Source organism: Esox lucius, chromosome 12 (genome assembly GCF_011004845.1).
Source record: "Esox lucius isolate fEsoLuc1 chromosome 12, fEsoLuc1.pri, whole genome shotgun sequence".
NCBI lineage: Eukaryota > Metazoa > Chordata > Actinopteri > Esociformes > Esocidae > Esox > Esox lucius.
In genome coordinates, this window is record NC_047580.1 from 9,993,597 (window position 1) to 10,014,692 (window position 21,096).

General features: G+C 41.9%; 2 protein-coding genes across 4 annotated transcripts; one reads left to right on the top strand and one right to left on the bottom strand.

Annotated features, from left to right (window-relative positions):
• Nucleotides 1-2,028: 2,028 nt before the first annotated feature.
• Nucleotides 2,029-10,789, top strand: LOC109614588 (ceramide synthase 5-like). Its single transcript, XM_010875897.3, has 10 exons — nt 2,029-2,371; nt 4,486-4,588; nt 4,923-5,053; nt 5,139-5,196; nt 5,306-5,356; nt 5,745-5,837; nt 8,223-8,351; nt 9,409-9,515; nt 9,692-9,848; nt 10,153-10,789. The coding sequence occupies exons 1-10, from the start codon at nt 2,199-2,201 to the stop codon at nt 10,303-10,305; spliced, it is 1,155 nt and encodes a 384-aa protein (XP_010874199.2). The 5' UTR covers nt 2,029-2,198; the 3' UTR covers nt 10,306-10,789.
• A 37-nt stretch (nt 10,790-10,826) lies between these two features.
• Nucleotides 10,827-17,327, bottom strand: si:ch73-233m11.2 (NACHT, LRR and PYD domains-containing protein 14). 3 transcript variants are annotated; one of them, XM_010875899.4, is made up of 10 exons: nt 17,115-17,327; nt 16,168-16,268; nt 14,008-15,631; nt 13,500-13,661; nt 13,006-13,179; nt 12,713-12,886; nt 12,392-12,565; nt 12,103-12,276; nt 11,236-11,403; nt 10,827-11,036 (listed from the first exon to the last, which is right to left on the bottom strand). In XM_010875899.4, exons 2-10 carry the CDS (start codon nt 16,199-16,201, stop codon nt 10,967-10,969), a joined length of 2,754 nt encoding a protein of 917 aa, XP_010874201.2. In that variant the 5' UTR covers nt 16,202-16,268; nt 17,115-17,327; the 3' UTR covers nt 10,827-10,966. The 3 variants fall into 3 exon arrangements, with proteins under 3 accessions (XP_010874201.2, XP_010874202.2, XP_010874203.2); XM_010875900.4 differs by lacking the exon at nt 17,115-17,327 and adding an exon at nt 17,014-17,079; XM_010875901.3 differs by lacking the exon at nt 17,115-17,327 and having other exon boundaries at nt 10,889-11,036; nt 11,293-11,403; nt 16,168-16,880.
• Nucleotides 17,328-21,096: the final 3,769 nt, after the last annotated feature.

A 21,096-nucleotide genomic window follows, 5' to 3' on the forward strand; every position in this document is an offset into this window, starting at 1 on the left:
TAGTAAACACCTAAACTCACAACAAGATGAGTGATGCTGTTGTACGGAAAAAAATGAAATATAACCTGCGTGACTCATTTAAGTTTCAAGGTACAAGTGGGGCATCGTTTTAATCAGGAGAATGTCCTCTTTTTAATAAAATATGGCTTGCGCCATTCAATGACTTCAAACGCTGGACTAGAAATAGTCAGAAAAGGCGATTTTTTATATACTTCCACGTAACGCAGGTTTAAGGGCAATTAATACCATATAGGACCAGATGTTTACTTCCTATGCCAGTTGTTATTTTTCAGTTTCGTTGTGAAATGAGATTACAGTAGTAAAATAAAAGAGGAGACCTGTTTTTGTGCTATTTTGAGGCTATGGAATTTTAAGCTTCATTCACGTTAGAAGAGGCTGAACGAAGGTTTGTTTCAATTCACTTGCTATGGGGACGCGCTAGCGTTCCACCTCAGCCAGCGTTCTTTTGCCGTTTTTGAGGCTAGGGTGAATTTTTTCGTTCTATTGTCCTGCCTAATACTACACTAAAAAGGAACAAGTCGCTAACTAGCTTAGCCGATAGGCACACCACAGTAAACTACTTACCCTCGTAGTTGTGCAGATAACTCCATACATAGAGTTTGAATCTCTTGTTCCGCTTGCTTGTTGGAGCAGGAGACCAGGCATCAACAATTCGATGGACATCACTAATGCTGATTTTAGGCAGGTCTTGGAGACATCTACTAAAAACTGACATTTTGGGTGATCGCCTTAAGTAAACCGGAAAATGAGATGCCGACATCTGGCTAAAGCGGAAGTTCGTCCATAAGCTTGTGCACAGAGCCTATTACAGTTGAGTAATTAAAGACTGTAGTTGACCGGCCTGGAATCCGCAACATTCGTAAGAGGTGTCAAGATAACTACCCAGCAAGCAACAGGCCAGTGGCCCACAGGCGGCCCGCTAGTTTTCTGCGGTTGCGGCCGCCGAGCGTTTTCTATAGGACGATGAAACGGGTGTTTGGCGCAGTGAGTACAGTTGACAACTATAGCTAGCTAACCGAAGAAAGTTGGGAATCATGAGTTACACGCTATGTATTTACTTACAATTCAAATCAATAGTGACCATTGGGTGAGAAGTGATAATACTTGAATAAATGCTTGACAGTTCTGTTAGAGGTCAGAACACAGAGGTTTTGGCTGTAGAGTAAGAGCCAATGAACGTAGCCCACCTACCAGCCGTTTCTAGCGGTTGGAGGACAATCGGCTGAAACTCAAAATGTAAATGCACTGCAAAACAGTAGACTACAATATGCTAAATGTACACGTTAAAATAGACTACCAGCTTTTTATACGAATATTTGCAGTTTTTTAAGAGTACAGAAATTAAGGTATGGAAATAGTTTTTGACTAATCATTAAATTCTGGCGCTACAGAGCAGGAAATATTCATTTGGTCAGTATTTTTTTGTTGGAAGGCAAGCGAGGTAGCTTTGTAGTGAACACCTATCCCAATAGCTAGAAGATTATGATGTCTAATTTTTTAACAAAAAAGGAAATATAATGTAAGTGAACTCAATAGTAGGGCATCATATAACTTGAAACGGTGGCTTATAGGGCTCCTACTTTTTAGCTTCGTCGCTAACCAACTAGCTAAATTAACAATATTTGCACTTGCATTTAAAAAATACTATAATAGTGGGTTCTATACTAGAGACTCAATGTAAAAAGCAGAGCAAAAGAAAACAGATTCAGAATCAGAAAGATTCCAGCTAATGTGAGTCAATTTGTTTCATACAACCATAGGTCTACTTGTTACAAATTTAACTTTTTACGAAGTTGTTGGGATGACACCCGCGTCCACTTTTATTTAAAAACATAATTGACATTACTAAAGTTTTATTCAATCAAATTATCATCACCCAGCGAATTAGTAATTACAAAATTCGGCTTCCATATAAGATTAGGGGGCGGAGTCAGTCCTCTGGTTTTGCCTCCATGCGGTCTCCTGGGAATGAAGGTTCCAATAATGACAGTGCGCTGGTGGTGCTGTGGAAGGAGGTGGCAACGCGCACCCAGCCTACTTCCTCAATTTATCCAGAAGTTACAGCCCCCTGCCTACACTAAAGTATTGTAGTTTCTGGAGTATGAGGTGTTTTCCTCGCACAGCAAGCTACGTTATACATTTTTAATGGTTTTGAAAGGGACCGGCATCTCCTCAAAATGAATTATCTCTCATCAATGTTTTGGAGTGAGAGTTTTTGGCTGCCACCGAATGTTACTTGGGCGGAACTCGAGCACCCACCACCAGGAGAGGAGTACCCTAAAGCTGGACACTTAGTCGCCTGCTTACCGCTGGCTTTCGGCGTACTTGCTCTCAGGGTGTTATTTGAGAGGTATGTGAGGAAGTAACATGTGCCTTCTTGTCTTTGTAAACAAAAGATTTCCGCATCTGATATCTCACTATGTCGCATCATAAAAGATTTAGCGGTACACGTCTGTGGGTGTATTTTTAGCTAGCGGTTAACGCGAATTTATTTAATTGAAATATAGTTCACTAATGTTAGCGAAGTATTTTTTTGTAATCGTTTCCTCTAAAAGCCTTAAAATACACAGAAAACATCCAAAGCATCAACAAAGCTACATCTTCAGTGCCATGAAAAAACTAGTTGGCATCGAGGTTAAAGGTGGAGTTCACCCATTTTAACATGTGACCTTTTTAACACACATGCAGTGTATGTCGCTAATTCAGTTCCTGTTGTATATAATAATGGGTTTATATGTCACATTTTTGCTTAGTCATGACATGGCATTGACAAGCTTAATAGGCAACTATGCCTAAAGCATAATTCGTAAACGGTCTAAACTATTCCCCATCAAATTCGTACATCAGAATCCCATTCTGAATTATATCTCTGCAGTATTTCTGTTTTTATAAATCCATGATTGAATGATACTGTTTAAAAGTACGGACATATGTGCATTAGGCTTATGTGACATAGACATTTGTTTTTCCAAAAGTTTAGTTTAGAGATATTGTTCAGAAAGTATTTCTGATGTAATATGAATGGTTGAGCATTGATATAAAATAATTTTAGATGCCTTTTGAAAAGGAATTGTAGTGATGACCAAGACAGATGTATCTACCAATTTTCTCTGTAATGAAAACACAAAAACGAATAGCCAGTGTAGCTAAAGATGTTTGTGCACATCTTATTGTGTGCAAATGCTATGGTGTGATAGAGAGATGCCAAGAGGATATATTACATTTTCTACGCTTAGTTAAATTGCTAGGCTAATGCATCATGCAGTATATTAGTGGCTGACCTGGGGCAATCATACTGCATCATAGCCAGACATTGTTTTCTATTGACAGGTTTCCAACATTTAGGCTGGTCTGCACTCTATATGCTGCACAGCCTTGACATAAACACTATTGTGGAAATATAAACAATAAGCTGCAATGTGTATAGACACAAGTTTGTTTTTGTTTGTTTGTTTAACTAAAGTGCAGTTCAATATTTGTTTTACTTTTGGAGTGAGAGAAACCATAAATCCTCAGGCTTCATTGACCTGTGTTCTATTAAATGCCATACAGTCACTTAGTAACCCAGTCTGGAAGCATATTTGTTCAGTGTTCATCTATTACACCTTTTATGCAACACGTGCCACCAAAACACTGCTGCTTATCTTGGTCAAGGGACAAAGATCATTGCCAACCAAGTGCTGCAGGTGACATGGTTATTGGACTATATGTCTCTTGCTATCTTTTTCATCTGGTCTTCACCTTTGAGTGTTTGAATATGGACTCATGGTTAAGGGAATCAGTTGGCCCGGTGTCTTTATCCATTTATTTCTTCTGCTTTTCCATAATATGCTAACAGATCAGTGCAGACTAGGGCTGGTGCATTGTGGAGGTCTTCTGTGTGGCACAGTAGAATAATTTGACGCTGGCTGACTGCTTATCCAAATAAGCCATTTTAAGTCCTTTCTTGAAGAAATGTCTTCTGAACTGGTAGCTGGGCAGCTGTTTGAAGCTGGATTGTGTGGTGGGGAGGCAGTAATTGACAGTTAAGCAGGTCGTAGAGCCATGGCACTAAGGACGGGAAGGTTTTGTGATAGACGTAAGTTTCTGGTTAGTATCTGCCTCAGCACAGAGTTACCTCCCCCACCCAGTGCTCTCTCACATGATGGCTCATAAGCCACTTCTGTTTAGAGTTAGTGCTACATTCCTCAACATTCTCTCTCTTTGGCTGTCTGTTTCTCTTTCTTGTTTCTCAATTTTTATTTCTCTGACACACACACACAATGCGCATACAGTAAAGTTGTGTGCAAACTGTGAAAGCTCTGTCAGCCATGTTAAAACCCACTGTCTGCTAACATTTCTGTTTAGGAGTGCTGTGCCATGGAGCCAGACACGTGTCCACTAGTACTGTAGTTACAGCTCCATGTGTAATGTCTCACCGCTCTCTCTGTCACTGTGTTTGTGTGTTTGTTTGTGTGTTTTCAGGCTAGTGGCCAAGCCCTGTGCCCATATACTTCAGATTGAGCCTGGAGTGAGCCGGCGAGCCCAGCCCAATGCTGTCCTGGAGAGGGTGTTTGCATCCACGGCGGTACATACAGGCCTCATGCTCTTCTGTGGTTGGACAAATGCAGCATTGTGACTTGAAATGTTTCCATGATTTAAAAGCAATTTTTTCCTAATGCGAATGCCTAGTAGAATTTGCAAAACACAGATGTACCTGAACTAGCGAAAACTATTTCTACTAGCTAGTCAGGGGGCAAAGTGTGGTCATATGTTGTCTACCGTCCATATTCAGCAGCCATGTTTCTGCTGTGGCCAATCTTCCATTGGCATGTTTAGGAGGGCGACAATTCAGCGTGGTTGACTGTAGGAAGGGGCCAATTGGTCTAAAACTGTCGCTTCTATCCCATTCTCTTCCACAGAGTCCTGATTCACGGCGGATCGAGGGACTGTCAAAGCAGCTTGACTGGGACGTTAGGAAAGTCCAGAGATGGTTCAGACTCCGGAGGAACCAGGATAAGCCAAGTACACTCACAAAGTTTTGCGAGAGCATGTAGGTTTCCTTAGAGTTTTGATCCATCTAGAGAAATACAGCGTTCCATTGTGGTTATTGACTTTTCCCTCTCCCCCCGCCAAAGGTGGAGGCTGACGTTTTATACCGGTATATTTATGTATGCGATTCGCCATCTCTGGGTGGTGAGTTGACAACTCATGTTGCCCTACATAACTTTGGAAAAATGCATTTTGTTATTTGTAAAATTGTGTAGTCATGATCTTTGATCATCTTCAACATGTCTTCCTATAGTCTCCTTGGATGTGGGACACAAGGCAATGCTGGTACAACTACCCGTTTCAGGTGAAGGTTCCACTTACAAAGTATTTAAACACCTGGTCATTACAATTAGTCAACAGACTAAGATGCCCTCTGGACAAAAATAATAATAATACAATTTCAACTGGTAATTGTGGAAGTGGTGTTCATTAATCAAAATTAGTCATTTTCTGTGTATGATATTACCCAACTTGTTTATTACAAACTTTTTATTATATACCTTTAAAAAAGGTACGTACTCTGAAATGGGTATTTTGTGAAATTCAAAATCCAATTTGTAACATTCATGAGTTTAGTGCACTTTCGATCCCAGTGTGAATCTTTAACGTGAGATTCCAAACCTTTGGGGTTATTGTTAATTAGCAGGCTTTAGCCAAGGATACCCAGTTATTATTTTACCTCTCCTCCACAGGCACTGAGCCCTGGTCAGTACAACTACTATGTTGCAGAGCTAGCCTTCTACTGGTCACTCATGTTCTCCCAGTTCACAGACATCAAAAGGAAGGTGAGTCAGGTGACTGGTTGGAGGGGCGTGGGGGATGGTGGACTGTAGCAGTCGGGCTTGAGTGGAAGGCACACAAAACACTTCCTGGCGTTGCGATCCTCTCTCTCAAAAACCGTAATCCTACTCCACCCCAGGTCTTGTCTGCACAGCAGTTTGGCTTTGCTTCAGTCTAATGTACCTCTCTAATGCATCTGGTATGTGAACCATTTAATCCATGTTTTAGTCTTGTTTTTCTGGTGTGGCCAGGATTGGAGCCAGTTTGTGGGGTTCAAATGTTGTTGCTTCACTCGCGACAGTCTGGTTTCACAATATGTTTCCAAGCAAATTATAGGTTTTGTTATAGAAGGCCAATGATACTCTGTAAGCTGAACAGGTTGATGCAGTGAGTTTCTATTTAGGAAATAGTTTTTGTGTGAGGTACTAGACAAGTCATACTAGACGTAAACATGAAAAACATGTTCAGAAAGAATGAATTATTTTGTCCTCTGGCAGTGAATGCGTATTTTGTATCAATAGTTTTGCATTGCATATGATTGTACAGGAGTTTCTATGATACCAGCGTTTGAACCTAGTACCTTTACGAACTCTTCAGCAAATTGCAATAGACAGAAACATTGAAAATGTGTTTTAAGTAAAAGAAAAAAGGAAAAAAAAAGAAGACGTAATCTACGGTTAAGTAAACAACCCAATGTTGCGTGGTGAGGAAATCATTAATCTTGTTTGGTACAGTTCTCAGGGCCATGCAGATGGGGCCTTTCCAAAAACTGCCAACATTATTGTGCTAAACCTAATCTTACTGACTCAGTGATTACATGCTCTTGATTGCCATGATCTCTGCTTTTCATTATTTTACTTTTAATATAATCTGTGTATTATGTCATCCCATGTTGTCCACTGGAGAGAACAAGTATTTGATACACTGCCGATTTTGCAGGTTTTTCTACTTACAAAGCATGTGGAGGTCTGTAATTTTTATTATAGGTACACTTCAACTGTGAGAGACGGAATCTAAAACAAAAATCCTGAAAATCACATTGTATGATTTTTAAATAATGAATTTGCATTTTATTGCATGACATGAGTATTTGACCACCTACGAACCAGTAAGAATTCGGGCTCTCACTGACCTGTTAGTTTTTCTTTAAGAATCCCTCCTGTTCCCCACTCATTACCTGTATTAACTGCACCTGTTTGAACTCATGACCTGTATAAAAGACACCTGTCCACACACTCAATCAAACAGACTCCAACCTCTCCACAATGGCCAAGACCCAGAGAGCTGTGTAAGGACATCAGGGATAAAATTGTAGACCTGCAGAAGTTTGGGATGGTCTACAGGACAATAGGCAAGCAGCTTGGTGAGAAGGCAACAAATGTTGGTGCAATTATTAGAAAATGGAAGAAGTTCAAGATGACGGTCAGTCTCCCTTGGACCACAGTCTCAAAGAAAACCATTAGTAACAAACTACGCCATCATGGATTCAAATCCTGCAGCGCACGCAAGGTCCCCCTGCTCAAGCCAGCGCATGTCCAGGCTCGTCTGAAGTTTGCCAATGACCATCTGGATTATCCAGAGGAGGAATGGGAGAAGGTAATGTGGTCTTATGAGACAAAAATTTAGCTTTTTGCTCTAAACTCCACTTGCCGTGTTTGGAGGAAGAAGAAGAATGAGTACAACCCCAAGAACACCATCCCAACCGTGAAGCATGGAGGTGGAAACATCATTCTTTGGGGATGCTTTTCTGCAAAGGGGACAGGACGACTGCACCGTATTGAGGGGAGGATGGATGAGGCCCTGTATCGCAAGATCTTGGCCAACAACCTCCTTCCCTCAGTAACAGCATTGAATATGGGCCGTGGCTGGGTCTTCCAGCATGACAACGACCCGGAACTCACAGCCAGGGCAACTAAGGAGTGACTCCCTAAGAAGCATCTCAAGATCCTAGAGTGGCCTAGCCAGTCTACAGACCTGAACCCAATAGAAAATCTTTGGAGGGAGCTGAAAGTCCATATATGACAGCCTCGAAACCTGAAGGATCTGGAGAAGGTCTGTATGGAGGAGTGGGCCAAAATCCCTGCTGCAGTGTGTGCAAACCTGGTCAAGAATTACAGGAAACGTATGATCTCTGTAATTGCAAAAAAAGGTTTCTATACCAAATATTAAGTTCTGCTTTTCTGATCAAATACTTATGTCAAGCAATAAAATGCAAATTAATTACATAAAAATCATACAGTGATTTTCTGGATTTTTGTTTTAGATTCTGTCACTCACAGTTGAAGAGTACCTATGATAAAAATGACAGACTTCTAAATGCTTTGTAAGTGGGAAAACCTGCAAAATGTATCTAATGGAGATGCTAAAGAGAGTGAACCCCTCTCTCACAGGATTTCCTCATCATGTTTGTCCATCACCTGGCCACCATAACCCTCATCACATTCTCCTACTGTAACAACATGCTACGGGCTGGCACGTTGGTCATGTGTGTGCACGACGCCGCCGACATCTTCCTGGAGGTAAACTGTCATGTCCAGTCCATTCAGTGGACTGCATGAGTTTTTAACCCTTTTTGGACTATTTCCACATTGTCAACCGTGTGGTTGAAATTGGTTTAATTGTGCTTTTTGGCTATTGATTGAAATAAAAAATGTATTCATTAAATATTAACTAAAAGATAGTGGTTGCATGAGTATTCCCAAATTTGACTTAAATTGTTTTCATGATATTGTAAGTTATTTGAGCTACCCCTTATTGTCCCCAACAATAAGCAGCATCTGTATGGTCCCTCAGTCAATTATTCAATTTAAGATTTAATTATAAAGGAAAATGAGCGTCATACTGAAAGGCAGTGTGATAATAACACTGGACATTTACTATCTCTTTAAGCACGATCAAGTTAATAATTATGCTGTGGTTGATGTATTAAATCACCCAGACACATTGAATATACTGCTGTCCTTCTGAACTGAGCTGCACTAAAATAAACAGCTCATTGATGTGATTTGAGTTCAACCGTTTTCCAACCTGTGATTGGATAACTGGGGATGGATTAACCACATTGTAGTGACTCTCAAATAATGACTTCAATAACCTAGTGACAAGAATAAAAAGTGACAATACAAATATCTAAAAACATGTATTGTATAGCCAAAAAGGCAACTGCATAAAGAAATGTCAAAGCAATTATTTTTCTGGTCTAAATCCAAAGCCTCCATGTTGGAGACAAACCCAAATCAACACAGGAAAGGTGCCCCTACATGAAGTATACTTGGAGCTGTGCTGTCTTTTTAGTGGTAACAGTGGCTTAACACTACAAAGATGTAATTTCTTGTATACATGAAGAGCATAATCTCACCCTGGTAATATGTTCTCCTGCGTTTGTGGAGCGGTATGCACTGCTCTTGATTGTCATGTCAATCCTGTTGACCTACTTGTACCTGTTCAACTTGAATCTGACAGTTGAACTTGTCAGTTAAATTAATTGCTAGCAAGAAGGCTGTTATTAAAGGATAATTCAATGTTTTTATGTTGGTTAGGGATCTTAATTCCTGTGGTTATTATTCCCTTCTCAAGCTTGCCAAGTTGGCCAACTACGCAAAGTACCAGCGGATTTGTGACACAGCCTTTATAGTGTTCAGCATCATCTTCTTCATCACACGACTTGTCATCTATCCCTTTTGGTAAGTGCGTGTGGAAGGGGGTAAATATTTAATTATGCAACAAGGCACAGAGCTGTGTTATCTAGCTCCAGCCGTTCTGTCGTCACCACTATATCCAGATGTATTATTTATTTGAATCCAATTAATGGACTTCTCTCCATGTGATGCTGCCTTATTGACATATGCATGTATTGTAGGGTCATATACAGTGTGTTAGTGGAGAGCTGGGAGATAATCGGTCCGTACCAGTCCTGGTGGCTGTTGAATGGCCTGCTGCTGCTCCTGCAGGTTCTTCATGTTATCTGGTTCTACCTCATCGCTCGAATCGCCATCAAAGCCTTATTTAAGGGCAAGGTAAGCACGGTCAACTTTGTCTGGGAATGGGTAACCTGTGGTAATAATAGTTTGTGTCATTTGCATAATCAACTGTCTTTTCAGTTTATAATATCTGTTCAAGTTTAGCGGGCAAATGCTGTAAAAGAGAAAATGCAATTGTGGTTTCCTCTGCAGTCTAACAACCTACATTGTATTTTTCACATGCTTCAATGACAACAAGAATTGACTATCAGTGAAATGCCCCCCCCCCCCCCTCCCCAAACAGAATGATTTGAAAATGTATTACGTTGTTGAGCCCAGGTGTTTGTCTTCTTCTCAAAAGGTGGCAAAGGACGACCGCAGTGACATCGAGAGCAGTTCGGAAGATGAGGCAGACAACAAAAGCAAGACGAGGAACAACTCGCGTCAGAACGGTAGCGAACAGTCGCCAAAAGAGGGCAACGGCTTTGCCTACAGTGGAAAACGAGACCACTGAGAGAAGTGAACATGAACTGGACACGGGGGGGTCCTCTGAAATGGATCCTCTGCTGTGTGCCACTTCAGTGGCTTCTTGCCTCTGTTGACCTGTATGGCAAATCTCTATTGGCTTTCAGAAAAACGTGGCCTTCCAAATCATTGTGGATGAAGACTGAAGATAAAATGGACAATGAATGCTGCCTTAAAGACCTCTAGATATCACTGTGTTATTCTTGGTTTACAACTTGGCCTTTACTTATTAGTGGAAACAGGAGTTTTTCATAGAGGTTTTACTGGTCAATTACTGCTTGTGCTTAATTTCTACAATGTCATTTTGATATAAAAAAATACTTTGAGAGCTTTATCAGTGTAATATTTTAATGGTTGTGGGAGATTGTTAGTATTGTGTGCCTTACTGAAAACATGCTGCCTCCTCATCTGAGGGAAATAAAGATACCAAATAGAAATTCTGTATTTTTCTCATTAAAAATCTTTTATTTGAACTAATTCATTAGTCAAAATCTTTTGAACCACCAATATGTAAGATACTGTACTCAAGTAGTCATATAAATGTTCACTATCAAACAGCTGCTGTCAATTCAGTCTGTGGCTGTTTGAATGTTATTGTAATACTGTCAATGGTTTGGTTTTTGCTTGGTCATCAAGTTTGAGTAACTTTTTCAGTATTTGATTTTAGCACACTGGTCCATCAGCTCAAACACATCTTCACTGAAGTCGTTATACTGCAGACTGAAAGACAGGAAGGCAGATGTCAACCCTGGCATTTGTCAATTTGTGATTGGACACGTCACAACAGAAGCACCTCTGAAGATGTGTTTACCTGAGGTGTGGTCCTATCACAATCTAAATAACACGTGGATATTGTTTTATAGAACCACCATATACAAGAATGAATCAGGGGCATCCGGCACAACATGGGCTCACTCACTTCATTTCCTGCATAGTGCGGCTGTCCTGCGTGACTCGGACCAGGGCTGGAACTGACCTGTCAGTCAGCAGGTTGTTCTTCAGGACAAGACTCTTCAGAGAGCCACTGGCTGATACTGCTGTACTCAGGTCTCCAATGGAGGCGTCCGTCAGCTGGATCATTTCAATGCTGTAAGACACAACGTTATTTCTGTTGGGCCTAGAGCTTGTCCTTGGTATATACACAGTTGTTGGCAAGCATAGGAGCACAGTTCCAGTATGAGTCTGTCTACATGTAGGGTGGTGAGCAGGGTTTGGCAGTATATTACAGCTGTTATTCGATCATTTCTTTGGGGCTGACCTATCCATGGTTTCAGTGGGCCTGAATGGAAGCTATCATATGAATCTAACCTTTAAGTTAGTAGCATAGCATAGCATAGCATAGCATCATCTTCCGCTTATCCGGGGCCGGGTCGTTAGTGAAAAGACAAAATATATATATTGGCACCCCTACTTATAGTGCTTTTTGCCCCCTCCCTTTGCCAAAATTACAGCTCTTGCGATGTTGGATGTAATGTTTGATGGGGTGGGAGAATACAAGAAGGAATTTGAAATAAATTAAATGATCTGGTACTGAGCACATCAGTAGTCCTAAGTTTGAAAAGCCTACCTTGCGTTTCTTAAAAGCATTTTGTTCATCCAAACATCCTAACTAGACTAATCTTGAGGATCACTGATAAAATCCTTGAATACCAAAATAGCTCTTTGTGACGACACCAGTTTATAGTGCTAAGTCACTGATGACATGACATCAGTATCATGCACACTGTGTGAAACTGGATTCTGGTCACTGATCCGCATCCGTCTACCCCACGGCCTCTTAACTTACTCCAGGTGTTCCAGTCTGCAGCGTTGGTCACCCAGGGCCACCCACAGATGCTTGGCTCCTTCATCTCCAACTTTGTTCAGGCCCAAAGACAGCGATTTCAGTCTGGAGGTCCCATTGCTAAGCAACACACCCAACTCCTTAAAGACCAGTGGATTCAACTCACAGCGGACCAAGCTGCAACAGAGAAACGTCATTGGTCCTGACACACAGGTAAATCGTGTCTGTACCAAGGGACTCCCTAGACTACGACAGGTAATACAGTTGATGCATTGAACGTATTCTGCTGTACCTCAGTTTTTCCAGCGGATGCCCGGGCTTGCTGAGGGCCTTCAACAGCTGCAGCGCCCCCTCCTGTCCTAACTCATTCACAGACAGATCCAGCTCAGTCAGCCTGCAGCATTCTGACAGCAAGGCCGCAGCCACACCAGCGCAACATGCGGCCGTCAAGTCATTATCAAACAATCTGACGAGGGACAAAGCCGAGAGGGAAACAGGAGACTTACACACTGTGAGTCATATATCACTTTGCTGTCATGGCTGAGCTTGTATGGCTTTTTTATTTGTCTTATAGGCACAATAATAATGTGAGCAGAATCTCTCTGGTCCTTACATCAGGCTTTGCAGTTGACAGCAGGGATGCTGGAGAGCCTTGACCAGCCAATCCACTCCATGGTCGGTGATCTGGTTCTGTGCCAGGTCAAGTATTCTCAGCTGTGATTGGCCAGAGCTCAGTGCAGTTGATAAGGCCTTCATGGACTCTCCTGTGAACTCGCACATTTGTAGCCTTAAAAAAAAATCAAGTTGATTAATTACAGGATAATAACATGTTTATCATTAATGGTTTATCAGGTGTATTCATCTTTAGGACTGCTTGCGTAACAATGTCCATTCTGGAGTACATACTGAAGCTCCTGCAGTTTGCAGTGAGGGCTCCCAAGTGCTTGGCTCAACTTGATGAGTCCTGGGTCCCGGAGTGCATTCGCCCTCAGGTTCAGCACACGGAGGTGGGATCTCCCAGAGGTCAGGACTGCTACCAGGTCCTCACAGCAAGCATCAGTCAACTCACACACTGGAAGTCTACAAAAGCCAATCAAGCAATGAGATTAAACGGGCCAATTCAGTCACAAGCGGAACATACCGAAATGAGCCTGTCATAGGGAAGTTATAATAACAATGTTATAATTAGGTGTGCAGTGGCATAACTTTAAAACACATCTTATTCAACCTAAGACCTAAGTATTAAACTTGGTCTTGTTTATGTGTATATATATATATATATATATATATATATATATATATACATATATTTTTAGTAATTTACTATAAGGGCACCTTAAATATTGAGTTGCGCTTTACATTTAAATGTCCTGTTCTGTTAAGTATTAGATTGAACTCACTTCAATATCTCTATGTGGCAATCCCCAAGTCCTGTGCAGAGAAGTTTAAACCCTGTGTCACCCATGTGATTGTTGGACATATCCAGCTCTATGGTTCTTCCCTGGCGCAGTGCTAAGGCCAGGTGATTGAGAGCCCCAGCGGTGAAAGAACTCTGACCTAGACTGGAAAAAATAACAAGGAGATGTGTCTGATTATGCAGCTCTTTTGAAGCGTGTTAAAACTGTAAAGATTTTTTACATTTTATTTATGCAATAAATAATACTGTTGTGTCTCATTCTACAATGCAGAGAGGAACAGTAACAGCTTATTTGGTTTACAACAGACATACTACAGTTAATTTGATTCAGAAATGTGTTCAGAATCATTTGCATGCAGTTCCTCAGTGGCAGGACCTGAAAAGCTGGCTTTAGATATTGATTGCCAACAGTACTTTATCATAACATTTACCAGACTGAATTGGCTCACAGTTGCAAGCAGCCAAATACTACACAACAGATAATGACTCACTTTATGACACGAGAGAGACTCATGGCAGGAACCAGAAGACTGGCTTTCTCCTCTGTTAGATCTATGCTGCGGTACAGATTCAGCTGATCCCACTCCTCCATACATGTCACTGTGTAGTTGAGTACCACACAGTCCTGCACACTCAGACCCCCATAGTTGATGCCACGGGCAGACCTCATGTTATCCTTCACCAGCTTCTTATTCTGACTTTGATGGAGCAGGCGAAGGTAGTGTAGGTGCCTCTCTTTTTGATAGCTCTGCAGTGCCTTCTCAGTGGTGCTTCTAAACCAACTGTTTAAGTCCACAATGCGGTCAGGGTTCCACATTCCTAGGTGAGACTCCAGAGGCTTCCTTTGAGAGGGTTCAGCAAGCCCCACCAGATAAAGGTCAAGAAACTCCATGCAGCCCCCATGCTTCTCCAACAAATCTTCGACATTTACTTCTTCGGACTCGTCTAAGTAAAAGGAAACAGCCGTGATAAACTCTTGCATCATCTGGGTGTGGAAGGAAAAAGAGCAGTCTTTTGATTCTGGGGCACCGTCTATGTGCAGAAAATCTTTCAGTGATGTTGGAGTTGTTAGAAACTGTTGAAGACCAAAGGAAGTCATTTCTTCTGTGGAGCATTGAGAATGTGGGGAAAGACAGCAATGAGAAGCCATTCTGCCCAGAGAAGACATGAGGTCTCTTGCATGGTCCTTGTCCAATGACAGTGCACGAATAAGGTGGCCAGTAATGCAAACAAACAACTGGGTTAGTGTCTCAGGAAGACTCTCTCCAGCCTCCATTAAAGACTTGTAAATGAAACACGTTGTCCAGCAGAAATTAGGAGATGTACAGATCTCATAGAACCCCAATGTCCTTTCCATGTTCTGGAATGCTCGGTTGGCTGCAGTTGGATCTGAGAAAAAACTGTTGAAGTAGTCATTTCTTTGGGGCTTCAGAAAACCCAACAGCTCCACGCGGTGGCCATCCAGAGACTCAAGAGTGGGTGTGGTAGGTCTGGAGGTCAGCAGTGTGGCTGCCCCCTGCAGGAGAGTACCATGGACCAGGTTCGCAATTAGCACAGGGACAGGGGATGGCTGGTTAGGGTCAGAGCAAAGGGTATGGGATGTAGGGAGGTCTAGGTTGTTCTTGTACTGATCCAGCCCATCAAACAAAAACAGCAGAGACTGTGGCTTCTGCAGGACTAGGGCAAGGGACTCAGGGGAGAGGTGACTGTGGGTCTGAAGCAACAATTCCTTGAGAGACATCACCCCCTTCTGGACATTCAGGTAACTAAAAGTAAACTTGAAAACCCAGGAAAAGTGCTGGAGATGTTTACCTGTGGCCCAGTCCAATATTAGCTTCTCTAAGGCAGTGGTTTTGCCAAATCCTGCAGGACCAACCACTATGACTGGTTTGGGCTGGTCTCTGTTTTCAGGTAGTGCTGTTAGAATGGCATTTTGACATGATTGCAAATTCTCTTGCTCACTTTTTTCTGTCACTTCAGTACCAGTGGTCATGAGAAGAATGTACTTGCCATCATCAACAAGTTTTTTGGGTGACTGGCCTCCAAGAAGTGTTGATGTGTCCTCTGACTGCTTTCTATGAGCAAGCAGTGCTTCCTTGTGCATTGTGTGGATAACTGTCAAGAGATACACAGGGTTTAAAATAGGGGTCAAACTAGGAACTAGTTATCGTGTTACAATGTGACATCACAATTCATTTAATTAGGACTTGTTGCCAGTGATTTCCTATGACACAGCTAAATGAGCTGTCCTGCAACCAGGGGTTAAATTGGGCCTGAGCCAGCTGGAGCTGAGCTCCTGCACATAATGGTCGAAGTGAGACCCAGGGGGAGGTGAGCTCCCATACTTTCACTGGCCAGCAGTTTACCATTTTAGATTAAACAGGAAATGTTTAATGCTACCAACGGTCATGTTATTAGTTAAATGATGTCCACCTATGTGCAATCAAAGCGTTTCACTTGATTTCAGGTTTAATTCACCTGTCTCTGGGAGGTTCTACAGTTGGTTAGAACAATTCCCAACAAAAAATTACATCATGAAGAGGGAGCATCAACATTTCCAAGGCTTTGAATATGCCCAGGAGAACATTCCCTTATTAAGAAATTGCGAGAATATGGCACAACAAATAATTATCAGGACGGTGTATCCTTACTTTGAAAAGAATCCCTCGACGTTGCCGAGTCCATGATATATTTTCCCCTCGTCTCTTTATTTTCTCGTTCAAAGAGGTGGAGTCAATAAATGATCAGCTTCCTGGAAAGAAGCAGAAAACGTTTAGAAAAGGAACGTGAACAGATGTGGACCGATGTTTTGTCAGTGAACAATATTTCCGGGTGGCAGTTTATGAAGCGGGAATACAAGGGAAGTACAATATGCAATATCCTTTATGACAGACATTAATTCTCTCCTTTTTTGGAAACTTCTTTATTTAACGAACATGGTCCAGATTGCACATAAAACCGGTCTACTGCGCAAAATCTATTGGCCAAAGACACAGATGAACAGACGTCTTAATTTTAATACATTTTTATGAATCTACATGATTTTTGTATCTTACTGTCTAACAACTCCCTTGAGAAATACGGCGCAAGTCCATTCCAAAAGTATTTCCAACTACAACGAAAGAAGTAGACGCCATCAGAGATAACGGCTGGGGGGCAAACTCGGGAACAAGCTCAAATCCGATTGTCTGAGCGAAGATGCGTACAACATTCATAGGGGATCACAAAAAATAAATCTCGACAAGCAAAGTTTGAGGGGGACACCAGAAGTAGTGCTGTAATACTGTTTTAGTTTGCACCATCGGTTTGCATGCTACAGTAGCTCTGCAAACTCAGCTATTTTGTGAAACCTACCAACATATATATATTTTACTGGATTGCAGACATCCCAACCTGCAAAAAGTCATTTCAAGGAGGTATCCCGACGACCCCCCCCCCCCCCCCCCCCCCAATAAAAAGGAGGACAATAATATGACTTTTACAATCATTTAACCCACCATGGCCAATGCTGAAGTCGCTCTTGCAAACTGTACAGCGTGCAAGACTGTCATTATTTTTTACTCTTATAAGACTGGGGTACACTTTCGTGTAGACTTACGTAAAATGTGTCATGTATTTGCGTTTTTTGGGGCACTCTCCCTCTGCCATGGCGCTCTTGTTTCTATACTGAACTGACTGAGTATTCATTTCCGGACTCGAAAGAAGAGATAAAAGCCCGCCCACACTGACAATTGATTGGTTGATTTACCGAAACAGGCCAATCAGGATGCTCTCTGTATTACATGTGCTTCATGAGGCACACACGCAGACTAGCACACACACAGAAGCACAGTCTCTGTCTCGCATGTGCGCCCTTGACCACTCGTTTTAAATTCCGTGATATTTTAACTCATTTGCGGGCACCAGGGAGCCGCTATCAATATGCGGGAGACTCCCGGAACTTCCGGGAGATTTGGGATGTCTGGGATTAGCCTCACGTTAGCTACGTGCATTGGGTGCCTTTCAGACGGTAGACACGAACATTGTCACCTTGCCAGCTAATTGAACACTACATACACTGCACTGCGAGGTTCTCTGCGACTCGAATTCAAACAGCTGCAAAAGCTGGTTGATGTTACTGTAGCTTGCTACCAAACATCAGCTTACCACTATAGCTAACCACGAGCAGAGAAAATTAAGGCTGGTGACGGTTAGACATGTTTTTATTGTATTGAGTGGTAGAAGTAAATAAATGTTTAACATGTACTTTGTTTGAACAACTTAGTGAAAGTCAACCAACAACGGACTGTGTCTTGTGTCAGATACCCACAAATGCACCGTATCTGCAGGACTTGCTACTTCTGAGGGCTGGGGGGCAGTGGATTAAACCACTGTGAGGCAAAGGGCAAGGGTGTCGCAAATGGCTTTACAGGTTTGTACACTCACCTAAAGGATTATTAGGAACACCTGTTCAATTTCTCATTAATGCAATTATCTAATCAACCAATCACATGGCAGGTGCTTCAATGCAGTTAGGGGTGTGGTCCTGGTCAAGACAATCTCCTGAACTCCAAACTGAATGTCAGAATGGGAAAGAAAGGTGATTTAAGCAATTTTGAGCGTGGCATGGTTGTTGGTGCCAGACGGGCCGGTCTGAGTATTTCACAATCTGCTCAGTTACTGGGATTTTCACGCACAACCATTTCTAGGGTTTACAAAGAATGGTGTGAAAAGGGAAAAACATCCAGTATGCGGCAGTCCTGTGGGCGACAATGCCTTGTTGATGCTAGAGGTCAGAGGAGAATGGGCCAACTGATTCAAGCTGATAGAAGAGCAACTTTGACGGAAATAACCACTCGTTACAACCGAGGTATGCAGCAAAGCATTTGTGAAGCCACAACATGCATAACCTTGAGGCGGATGGGCTACAACAGCAGAAGACCCCACCGGGTACCACTCATCTCTACAAATAGGAAAAAGAGGCTACAATTTGCACGAGCTCACCAAAATTGGACAGTTGAAGACTGGAAGAATGTTGCCTGGTCTAATGAGTGTCGATTTCTGTTGAGACATTCAGATGGTAGAGTCAGAATTTGGCGTAAACAGAATGAGAACATGGATCCATCATGCCTTGTTACCACTGTGCAGGCTGGTGGTGGTGATGTAATGGTGTGGGGGATGTTTTCTTGGCACACTTTAGGCCCCTTAGTGCCAATTGGGCATCGTTTAAATGCCACGGCCTTCCTGAGCATTGTTTCTGACCATGTCCATCCCTTTATGACCATCCTCTGATGGCTACTTCCAGCAGGATAATGCACCATGTTACAAAGCTCGAATAATTTCAAATTGGTTTCTTGCACATGACAATGAGTTCACTGTACTGAAATGGCCCCCACAGTCACCAGATCTCAACCCAATAGAGCATCTTTGGGATGTGGTGGAACGGGAGCTTCGTGCCCTGGATGTGCATCCCACAAATCTCCAACTGCAAGATGCTATCCTATCAATATGAGCCAACATTTCTAAAGAATGCTTTCAGCACCTTGTTGAATCAATGCCACGTAGAATTAAGGCAGTTCTGAAGGCGAAAGGGGGTCAAACACAGTATTAGTATAGTGTTCCTAATAATCCTTTAGGTGAGTGTATATGGCCATATGTATAATATTTTTATTGTAATAAGAATATTTCTACTATAATGTAATAGCACAATGATAGTTTTTCACAACATTTTGTTTAACAGAAATTATTTTATATTGGTCAAAAGAGGCAGCCTGCTTCTGTTGTCAAATGGAAAAGCTGGAGCCTTGCTCCCCCATCAGCGTCACTAAAGTCTTTGTGCACATCCATTGCATCATTACCTTTCCCTACGGTACATTCTATGTAACCATGGGCCTCATCACAACAGAAATAACCAAGTAGCATGGGGAATTTGATTCTTGACAAGGGTCATGACACATTCATTTTCTAGACATGTTGCATGGAAATCAGTTGGAAGTTGTCTGATGCTAGATTTTGTTTAAGCTTCCTGATCTTCTGTCTCATTGTACATTAATGATACATGTTCAGGGATTTAGCCAGCATTCCATTTATTACTCAAATAAGTCATTCTCAAATATTGAATACTTCATTTTCTTAACTGGCCAGGCGTTTATGAATGAAACTGGAAATGAAAATACATTTTAAATCAATTCGTTGCTTCATGGTACAAAAGTTGTCATCGCAGTCTATCTGCCGGATCTCAGCAGAAATGACCATGCAGCATTGAGATTGTGTTTATATCAATGATAGGACACAAATAGGCAACAGATGTTAATTATTATCCTAAGATCACACATTCAGCGTCAATTCGCTCTGTTATCCCAGAAGTTCAATTATTTCTGATGGAATGCTGCGCTACCTGTGCTTCATTTCGGGCAGTTGCAGAACATTCAGTTCGTTGCATGCGTTGGGTGAAATGTTCTCTTCTGTTGCAGGTATAACCCGATGAGGCATGAATGTAAATATGAGGATTGACACTGTAGGTGTGAACAAGGCATTACGTTTGGTAAATCCAACGCATGCAACAAATAGAACGTTCTGCAACTACCTTTGCAGCGAAATGACACATGGCTTAATTGCCTACCAAGTTTGTATTATTTTGGTTTTATTGTACACACAGCTAGGGGTATCAAGGATTTGGTAGTAATATGTAATTTGTATTTCATGTTGCTTGTAACCTGCCATAGGAGGAAATTGAGTCAATTAAAAATTTTATACTGTAATGTCGGTTTTATGTCAATTCTAGGAATCCCACCAAACCAGTTTTTATTGTGAGTTTGCAAGTTAATCTAATCATCTAATACCTGTGGTTAACAACAGCAGAAGTGTTTTCATTTCTACATACAACATCATATTTAGGAGTGAGCCATCATATAGCCTAAATAGAGAGTAGGATGTTAGGGATTATGTATCTAACACATTTCTGAAAGAAGAAAGCTAGAATCAGTTGAGTTCATCTTTCAAGCATTGTCAAACACTTTTTGGTTCTTTCTATCAATAACATTTTAATTCAGTGGTCTTGAACCTAGAAACCTGAGTTTTTTTACATGAAGAAGATCTGGTCAGATCAGCCTGAAGGCGTCAAGATTGTCTGTGTCGGGTCTAATGTACTGTGTGAGGAAGTTAGCGGGAGGGTGGGTGAGTAAGGGTCATTAAGGTCCTGCTCGCTGGGTATATCTGCAGGCCTGGAGAAGCGATGTCCAGGAAAGCTGTTTAACTGAACACACCTGACTACAATAAGCTTTGATGCTTGGTGATGGCTAATGAACCGGGCATTGTCAGATGGTGGACTTTATTCACAAAGTAGACAGCCAGTGGTACTCCACTGGAGCTGCTGGTTTTCTGTTCTACGTCATCTTTAACTGTGCCAAACTGGTTTCCCAGATCTAAATAAAGCCCATGGCACACTGCGGCGATTGCAGACCTTGCAACCATTTGGTGCTTGTGTTACCTCTGATCTGTCACAGGTAAAACCCTGTTGCACTGAGAGGGATATCTGACCCAGCTGGCCCAGGACCTCTAGGACATCACAGGCCATAGGACCTGCCTGGTTTCATATTTGT

Coding starts and splice junctions, on each gene's coding strand:
- LOC109614588 (XM_010875897.3), top strand. CDS start 2,199: ATGAATTATCTCTCATCAATGTTTTGGAGTGAGAGTTTTTGGCTGCCA. Junction 5,838..8,222: donor TCACAGACATCAAAAGGAAG/GTGAGTCAGGTG, acceptor CCTCTCTCACAG/GATTTCCTCATCATGTTTGT. Junction 8,352..9,408: donor CCGCCGACATCTTCCTGGAG/GTAAACTGTCAT, acceptor TCCCTTCTCAAG/CTTGCCAAGTTGGCCAACTA.
- si:ch73-233m11.2 (XM_010875899.4), bottom strand. CDS start 16,201: ATGGACTCGGCAACGTCGAGGGATTCTTTTCAAA. Junction 12,277..12,391: donor CATCCGCTGGAAAAACTGAG/GTACAGCAGAAT, acceptor TCTCTGTTGCAG/CTTGGTCCGCTGTGAGTTGA. Junction 11,404..12,102: donor TGCAGACTGGAACACCTGGA/GTAAGTTAAGAG, acceptor TGTGTCTTACAG/CATTGAAATGATCCAGCTGA.